Below are 9363 nucleotides of genomic sequence, written 5' to 3' on the forward strand. Positions count from 1 at the left end.
TTTGCGAAGAATTTAAAGCGGCCATAGCATGGTCCTATCTCACTTATATGTGAGATATGGAGGTGTACTTAAAAACAAGAAGTCGTTTTTATGGTAAAACACGTCCTAGTTGCTACAAACGAGCCGATGTAAATGTCTCATCACTGACGCTCTCGTCAGCCGCGCTGTTTCAGACCAAAACCACACCCACAGAACACGGAGTGTCTTACGATTGGCCAGTTACCTGGAAGTGACGTCATTGACACGTCAGCTCTCAGACTCACAGCTCCCCCTCTGGAAAAGCAGATGTGGCTGAACTGATTGTTATGGACTTTTAGGGCTTCATAGACGAGGTGATGACGACACAAATGCAACGTTAATAGGCACTTACGGGCTATGGGATCTTTAATATTTCATGGCAGCAGTTTTTCTTTGTGTTTGGAGCTCTTGTTTCTCTTTTATGAAAGTGTCTGAAACTACAACACACACGACACACACGACACAAACAACACACACGACACACACAACACATAGTAAGTGAATGTGAATGGTCATGTGATGTAAGATTCCTGCATTAATGCAACTTATTAAAGATATTTCCAACCCTAAATCTCTCAGTGATGATGAGCAGCTGTGTTCAGTGTCACATCACATTCAATTCACCAGTCACGTCTTCCTCTTTGGCCCTGTGGTTTCTCAGTCTCTAATAAAGGCTGACATCACCAAGACAGTTGTTTCTCTCTGTGCTGCAGCTCACATGGTTCCGCCGAAAACCTTAAATCAGGAAGTCGCTGAGCTGCTGCCGGTGTCTTGCTATTTCAATCTTGAAATGTGACAATAAAGATGTGTTCAAACGTTCAGTTCCCTCTTTTCATTTCCTGCTACAGTTACATGTCTTACATGTTCTTGTATTCATTGTATCTGGATTGTTTTAAATGACTTATTGCCCTTTTTAACCCAACTTAAATTTCACCATTTATTTATATTTTTATTCTTATTATGCTTTCAATTTTATTTTTAGCAATTTGTATTTTGTGACTTTGAGTCTGACGTGACCATTCTGTCAAATAAAATGTGAATCGTGTGATGTGCATATTTCTGGAGCGGATATATTTGTACGTAAGTTGTTGATTACTAAACAAACCACCAGTGGAAACAAAGTAGCATCATTTTTCACACACACACAGGTTGTTTCCATTTCCGTTACAGAGAAGATGGAGGTTTGAATTCGCTCGATGATCTAATAAGGGGCGGAGGTGTGACAGTCCTGTTACCACACACACACACACAAAGGAACTCACGTCATCATCAGTACCACCCACCACCAAAGGTGTTGATCGCGATGAACTTACCGATAAATATGCAAACTCTGTTCAGCTTCTGCATTCGCAGCCTCGTCAGCTGACCAGTGGATGAAGATGTCTCCGAGGATCCTGTCCGTCGCTCTGCTCCTGCTCTGCATCTCTCTGAGCACACAAGTGAGAGGTAAACAAAGACCGTTTATTTATATGAAGACTTTTTCTTTGTAAGTTTCTTTGTCGGTCACTGTCTGAGAACCATTTTAATACAAACACTCTTGGTGGTCCCCAAAAGGAAGATGACATATATTTTTTGCATTTAAAGTCTTTATCTCACTTTTTCCAACAGGAAACTGAAGTTTGTAAACCACTCACTTTCCCACACCAAAGCCCATAGAGAAAATCATTGATTTTAGCTCGCGGCATCACAGGAGCCTCTGGTCTATTGCTGCCTCGTGTGGTCACTTTGTGGCACTGAAGTCAATCTGAACAAAGGACTTCAAACACAGAATTCGCAAAATAAGACATTTGAACTCCTGTGTGCTGTGATGTTAATCTCACAGTGAGATAAATACATGGACATGTTCCTAAAGATATGATAGACTTAAACTTATGTAGATTTTATTACAAGTGGGTAAAATTATTTTTTCATCATGTTTGACCCCAAAAACAAAAAAACATCGTAATGTAGTTTGTGATAAATTAAATTTTATTGTGCTCTAAAAGTAGTTTGACACAGAAGAAATGTAGGTCTAGGACTGAAACAATTACTCGATTAATCGACTCCAAAATGACTCATCAATTTTTTTGAGTGTTTTTTGAGTGTTTTTAAAGAATTATAACAATTGTGTCTGATTTGTCAGCTTCTTAAATGTAAATATATATATATATATTGTTTTAATTTATAATATGTTAATACTTTTACATGACAAACGACTTACTGTATTTAGATGAGTGAAGAGAATTTGCTTGTCCCTTTCAGCACGATTTCCCATCAAGCCTGTCCCTCTGTGCTGCAACACAGTGTCCCCTGATGATGTCAGCAGCTTAATCACCGGGAACCCCGAAATACAACATGCACACGGAAAATGTGTCCACGCGCTCATGTAAGGTTGTCACATGTGCTGCACGCAACATAAACACATGTGTGATAAAGCATTAAAATTTTAACCAATCATTGTTTTGTTTATCTCCAGTTTCAAAAGTAAACAGGACAGGGAAAAGCTGTGTGTTGACCCTAAAGCAGCATGGGTTCAGAAATGTAAGTCACTCTTTTACTTGCCCTGAGGTTAACATATACAATCTATAATGATCTATTCAACTTAAACTTAACTTATGAAAAAACCTAATTAAACAAGCAGGTGGCTCTTTATGACGCAAAATTGAGAAAGCTAACGCCAAAGCCTTGAAAATCATCTGATTTGAATTCAAATGGAGGGAGCTAGCAAATTCTAGCTAACGCCAAAACCTTAAGAAACAAAACCATCTGATTAGTATCAACGTGGAGGAAGCTAGCAGGTTGAAGCTAACACCAAAGCCTTGAAAAACATCCATTAAGTATCAAAATGGAGGAGGCTAGCAAATTCAAACTAACACCAAAGCCTTGAAAAAACATCAAATTTTTATCAAAATGGAGGAAGCTAGCAGGTTGAAGCTAAGACCAAAACCTTCATAAACAAAACATCTGATTACTACCAAAATGGAGGACGTTAGCGGTTTCAAGATGACACCAAAACTATGAACAAAACACCCATTACGTATCAAAGTGGAGGAAGCTAGCAAATACTCGCAAAGTCAAAACCTTGACATAAACAAAACCATCTGATTAGTATCAAAATGGAGGAAGCTGGCACAGTCTAACATTTGTTGTAGTCCTAATTAGAACCAATAATTACTTAATTTTGATTTGGCAAAAAATTATAATGAATAATTTACCAACACAAGCATTGATCTGATATTTTTCTCTGTTTGAAGACATGAAGTGATCCATCCACGAAGTTCCTGCTGCCTGTTGGAGGAAATGATGACCTTGTATTACACACACACACAAATTATTACCCAATAAATACACATTTTATTTGTTTGCTACATGTATGTTCACAGCAGAGAGCACAAACCTCCAACAGGGACACCCAGTTTTTGTAGTTTCCTGATCACCACCATTATAACTATTATTATAATATGTATTTATTTGTTGTGTTATAATCTACATCCCTTGCATTATTTAACCACAATCTATTGCTTACTTTTACTTTTTGAGTTTTGCTGTTCACAAATGCAGCTAAAAAACCTTAGGAGAAATGTTAAAACCGCAAAATAATATGAATATTTGTGCTTTTAAAAATGTAGAGAGTGGAACTGTGACACAGTAGGATTGGATGTGTGAGGTCAACAGCGCTCTCTGCTGGAGACTGCAGGTATAGAAAGCTGTCATTAATGAGGGAGTGGATTACCTACTGATTTGAATGGATTCAATAAATTAACATACATTAATAAATTAAATGCAGAATATGAAGAGTTTTTTTTCACTTTTCTTCTCCAGTTTCTCTCCATGTTTGTTTTGATTTAATTCATGTTCAAACCAATAAAATAATACTGCGCACACACACACACACACACCACATTTCCTTCAAATCAGATGAGTTTTGGTATTTGATATTTTACAGTTTTGCCCATTTATAAGAAATGGGGATTTCTTGAACATTAGATCATTTTTTTGACCTCATCAGTGGGTGGATTCTTACTTAAATTTAAAGGGAACATAAGGTGAAGGAGATACTGTATACACAGCTTAACAGCTGTAACATCTGTTAACAGCTGTTACATTAAAAGTGCCGCCTAATCCGTGAACTAGATCAGATCTGGATGAAATTTAGGTTCATGGTAGAGTGTCTGGTCATACATGTACATCCAAAGTTTCATTCAGATCCTATAAGTTTTGACTGAGATGTTTCAGAAATCTTTTTAATTTTCCCCATTTATAAGAAATGGGGCATTGTTTAACATTTAATCATTTTTGTGACAGTGAGTGGATTCTTACCAAAATCGAATGGGAACATATCTGGGTGATCACCTACCCATCACAAAAAAATCAGAATAATCCATCAAAAAAAACAAAAAACAACCTTAGACAGGAAGTTGCTAACAGAAACAAACACACAACACATTTACGGATGAAGAGAGAGCCTCGTTGTTGGAGGAACAGATTTCTTAAAGGTAAAAATGTTGCATAATGTAAAGAAATCTACTTTTTAAAATGATTATAATGATGAAAAAGAGGGAGGAGGAAGCAGAGATAACCTGTCAACATGAGGTCAAGGACAAATAAATACTCACCTGTCTCTGGTTTTGTCGTTGACAGAATAATCCTTTCAGGTTTTCAGAGTTTCACCCCATAATACTCACATTTCAATCTGGTGGAAAACAAAATGTCCTCCGTCCAAAGTCAACAGAAGAGAGATGACGTCTGTCACCAGTGAAGCAGCTTCGTTTTCTTATGTTTAACAGCGGGACGATGTGCCCGCTTCCTCGTTCACCTCTGACCTCTGACAGCCTGGGTCACTGTGAACTGTTAAGTGTAGACGAACACACACACACACACACACACACACACACACACACACACACACACACACACACACACACACACACACACACACACACACACACACACACACACAGCAACACTGCAGGGATGAGGAAAGACGAGATAAGAGAACAGGGAAGAGGGGGAAAAAAGTGTCTTTGCTTCCTTTTTATTTTTGGACAAAACTGTGCATTTAGTTTTGAAATTTAAGTTGTTTCCAGCTTTAAAAAAGTTTTAATTTTATAAAAAAATTTATTTAGAAAAAAATGTATTTCATGGAGTGAAATGTTGTCATAAATTTTGCTTTCTGGGAAAATTAGGAATTCACTTTTGCAATCAAAGCTGTGTCAAGCTTAAACAATGAGTAAAATGTCATTTTATGGAGTGAAATTATCCATTATTATAAATCCATTATTTTTGGACAAAATAGTGGATTTGTGTCAAGCTTTAATAAATCTGGAAAATGAGAAAAATGTAAACTGTCCTGTTTATTTAGTGAAATAATGACAAAAATTATAGTTGAATCAGGCTTAACTGCTATGACACAATCGTGGATTTGCTTTTGAAATTAAATTATTTATGTCAATCTAAAAAATAATATGTAGCTCAAAATAGCAGCAGTCATGTACCTTATTTTATACATATAAAGGCTTTAAATGTTGTAAAAAAATACCTGATTTTAGTATGATTTTAGTAGATTTTAAATGTTTTTATGTAATTGACCCATTTCCTGTGTGTTTTTGGGACTGCAACGGCACCTTTTTTTATAAAAACTATAATTATTATTATTATTATTATTCATAACAAAACACATGTACACAAATGTGACACATTCTTCACAATAAATGCTTTTTAAAATAAGTGAAATCACAGGTTTACAATTGATGAACGTTAAGCACACTTTACAACAGAATCAAAAACATCTTTTCTTAATGAAGGCCACAAATGTTTTTGGCTTTAAGTAAAACGGCAACATTTTTATATAAATAATAAACACGTTTAGTGTCCAGTTCACTGCACTTTTTTTTACAAGTTTAAAACATTTGATTAAAATATCACAATTATAATTTTGTCATTCAGGTTTTCACGTAAGTGCAGAATCTGTGTTTCCTTCTGTTCTGCATGAAATAACACGATAAAGGGAGAGTTCAGGTGTTTTGAAGCGCAGCTGTGTGAGTTACTGACGTACAGTATGATCCAACACTGACCTGTGCTGTGAGCGCCCCCTTGTGTCTGAGACTAAAACATCTACAGTGTTTGCTACTTTATTACACAGTTAAAACATGAAGACATTTTGACTGGAAACTGAAATTTGTGTCAACGTTTTAAGCCGCACACACCAAACCCCATAGAGAAAATCATCGGTGAGTTCACGTCTTATTTTATTATTTAAAATTTGGAAATCCTGTGTTCGGATTCACCTCAATGACACAAAGCTCCTGTGTCCCCACAAGCTAAAATCACTGTAAACAAACAGGATCTTTTCACTTTCTAAACTGTTTAAGTAGTAGCATCCAGCAGAGGGTGCACATGAGGTTTTTTGTACATAATAAACAATGTCTTTGCTTGTGAGAAAAAGTTAGCATCCTAACTGTCTTAAATGAAGTTAGCATTCTGTTACAGCTTTCTAATTCACTCACAAGTAAAAGTAAGCATTCTATCTATCCCAAATGAAGTTAGCATCCTGTTAGAGCTTGCTAATTCAATTTGTGAGTAGATGTTAGCCTCCTGAAATGCACCCCTAGAACAGGTTATGGACCAAACCCCATAGAGAAAATCAGTGATTTTAACATCACACACACAGGAGTTGTTGATCCACTGCTGCCTCCATCACTAAGTTCACATGTCTTATTTTGTCAGTTAAGCATTTAAAATCCTTCTTTAGATTTACTTCAGTGACACAAAGTGACCACACGAGGCAGCAGTAGACCAGCAGCTCCTGTGTCCCCGCAAGCTTAAATCACTGATTTTCTTTATGGGATTTGGTGTGGGAGAGTAAGTGGTTTTCAAACTTCAGTTTCCTGTCATATAAGTCTGTCTAACAGTGAGATAAAGACGTGAACACGTTCTTAAAGAAGTAAACTAGTAGATTATATGGCTAAAAGACATTTTTTTACTATGCGTCAGTATCTGTTAATTTTCTGGTTATAAACATATTTCTGATATAGAAATTCTTAATCTCTGGGATATATACATATATGTGTATATATATATGCATATATATATATATTTATATATGCATGTATATATATATGTACTAAACTTTAAAAAAACATTTAAATGTACCTGTATAAATGTTTATATAACTGTCTTTGTTGAGCTGGTGCAGTGACACAGGTCCGTGTCCAGCTCGTCCTCCCGTCTGTCCTCCTTTCACACATGTCTCTAATGATCTAACAAAGATCTCACGAGTTTATGGATTGAAGGACTCCAGGAGAGGCAGAAGTGTCCGGGTGTCTGGTCAGAGCACGGTGGTCTCCGTCTGCAGGATGGACTGAGCACGGGAGTTTCTGGGAAACTGGGCCAAGTTTTCGGTGCCGTTCCGGCCGCCTGACGGAGCACGCCACATGTGGCCCCGCCCCACACAGGACGTGATGGACAAACCCCTCCATGTCCTCCTCAGCTCGCTCTGGACCTGTGTGGACAAGGAGGGGAATAGCTGAGTGGGACCCTCAGAGTCTGGCCAGCAAGGGGCCGCGGAAGTGAAAAAAAAAATGTTCAGGAGCTGCGGGTTTTTTTGCAGAATTTCATATACTTTCATATCAATAAAAGTGTCTGTGTTGATATAAAAGTCACAATAAACACGTTTTTATGATGCAAATTAAATGTATTACTAAAAAATAAATCTAAAGGTGATGGCCCTCAAGCCATGAGTTTGAGACCTCTGACGTAGGGGGTGGAGCCTCACCTCGCTGTTGAGGAAACAGTACAAGACGGCGACGATGAGACCCTGAAACACACACACACACACACACACGACTGGAGTGAGTGAGTATAACAACTAAATGAATGAATGATGAGGACAGGTGAATGATGAGGACAGGTGAGTGATGAATGCGTCCGATGACGTTAAAATGGTGTCTGTTAATCCCTCACACTTCAGGATAATAATCTGTTTGAATCAGGCTAAAATCAGAAGACAGCCACAGTCATGTGATACCTGGAAGGACCCGAGGCCGAGATCAAAGAAGATCTTGATGCGGTTCATGTTTTTGTCCTGAGGCTCAGTGAGGTAAACAAACACCATGTAGTTCACGCCAAACAGGGGGATGAGCAGGAGGGTCGACTTTGCCAGGCGTCTGTAGAAAAAAGCACAGGTTTGCACTCAGTCTAGAGCTGTGGTTCTCAAACTGTGGTGCGTGTAGCACCGGTGGTACGCAAGCTCCCTCTGGTGTCAACTGACACACAACTAATTTGAAGTTTGTAAAAAAAAAATAGGGTGAAATCAAATTGTGGATTTAAAAGTGTAACTCCGCCCCAGTGCCTGATTTTGCAAAATGCCAAGAAATGGACAGAGAGCTGAGTGAGAAGGACAAAGCATTTATAAAAGGGGGAGGAGTCTGGGACAATGAGGCTCAAAATGATTGGACAAGAGGGAGATGAAGGAGTGGTCTCAGATGTGAGTGCAGTAGCTGGTGTGACCAGAGAGGGCAGCAGATGCAACAATCTTTTTTATCACAACATGAACAATTCAAATCCTTTAAACACTGGTTTATAGATGTATAACAAAAGTACCTGTACTGCGATTTCTCGTTTCCTCCAACGTCAGTGCAGCGCAGCTTCTGCACCAGAATGCGAATGATGCTGACGAAGAGAATGAAGTTTATCTTGAGGTGAAGATTTAAAAACAAAAACAACAAAATGGAAGAAGAGGGTCATTGTTTGCAGATGTTTTTTCACTGTTTCCCAAACTTTCTATTCACACAAATCACAATTTAAACCAGGCATGGGCATTTTACGGCCCTTTGAGCGTCCCTGTCCGGCCCGCGGTATGGCAGTCATAATCACAGATGAACAAATATTTATGCTGCGCATGCAATACAACTGTGTTGCTTTTATTCTGAAAAGCCTGACGTATGGACGCATGCATCTGCGTCTGTCTGCACAGCGACAGGTGACACTAGCCAGTTACCCCTGACCCCTTAAATGTTGGCTCACACTAAAAAAAGTTAATTCCGAATGGTGCATTTTCAACAAGACATGGACTGCTAAGTATTTCTTTACAGGCGTCAAAGGTAACGCCGTGTGCTTAGTTTGTGGAACACAAGTCGCCGTGTTTAAGGATTACAATCTGAAATGCCACTACGTGACCAAACACGAAGAGAAATACAAGAACTTATCTGATGAAGAGTGCGTAAAGGAGTCGGAGGCAGCCTATATCGAAGACAACGTTTTTCTTCTACAAGTGTCTTGGTTTAAGTTCAGGAGTTCTCTCCCTCCTTCTTTATTATCTTATGATCGAACCAAGCGAAGCGCCGTCACTCGTATGTAAACTCATCC

General features: G+C 38.3%; 2 protein-coding genes across 3 annotated transcripts in view; one reads left to right on the forward strand and one right to left on the reverse strand.

Moving 5' to 3' along the window:
* Nucleotides 1–1336: 1336 nt before the first annotated feature.
* Nucleotides 1337–3792, forward strand: ccl34b.4 (chemokine (C-C motif) ligand 34b, duplicate 4). Its single transcript, XM_044026066.1, has 4 exons — nucleotides 1337–1464; nucleotides 2260–2383; nucleotides 2474–2538; nucleotides 3252–3792. The coding sequence occupies exons 1-4, from the start codon at nucleotides 1392–1394 to the stop codon at nucleotides 3260–3262; spliced, it is 273 nt and encodes a 90-aa protein (XP_043882001.1). The 5' UTR covers nucleotides 1337–1391; the 3' UTR covers nucleotides 3263–3792.
* Nucleotides 3793–7126: 3334 nt separating this feature from the next.
* LOC122769374 (vasoactive intestinal polypeptide receptor 2-like) overlaps nucleotides 7127–9363 on the reverse strand; it is a 17214-nt gene continuing 14977 nt past the window's right edge. For both annotated transcript variants that reach the window (XM_044025878.1, XM_044025888.1), the window contains 4 exons: nucleotides 8599–8690; nucleotides 8024–8162; nucleotides 7772–7813; nucleotides 7127–7498 (listed from right to left, as the gene is read on the reverse strand). In XM_044025878.1, the coding sequence (XP_043881813.1) occupies nucleotides 7325–7498; nucleotides 7772–7813; nucleotides 8024–8162; nucleotides 8599–8690 (447 nt within the window). In that variant the 3' untranslated portion in view covers nucleotides 7127–7324. The remainder of the gene's footprint in view (nucleotides 7499–7771; nucleotides 7814–8023; nucleotides 8163–8598; nucleotides 8691–9363) is intronic.

This window comes from Solea senegalensis, linkage group LG1, assembly GCF_019176455.1.
Source record: "Solea senegalensis isolate Sse05_10M linkage group LG1, IFAPA_SoseM_1, whole genome shotgun sequence".
Classification (NCBI taxonomy): domain Eukaryota; kingdom Metazoa; phylum Chordata; class Actinopteri; order Pleuronectiformes; family Soleidae; genus Solea; species Solea senegalensis.

Coding starts and splice junctions, on each gene's coding strand:
- ccl34b.4 (XM_044026066.1), top strand. CDS start 1,392: ATGAAGATGTCTCCGAGGATCCTGTCCGTCGCTCTGCTCCTGCTCTGC. Junction 1,465..2,259: donor TCTGAGCACACAAGTGAGAG/GTAAACAAAGAC, acceptor TGTCCCTTTCAG/CACGATTTCCCATCAAGCCT. Junction 2,384..2,473: donor AAATGTGTCCACGCGCTCAT/GTAAGGTTGTCA, acceptor GTTTATCTCCAG/TTTCAAAAGTAAACAGGACA.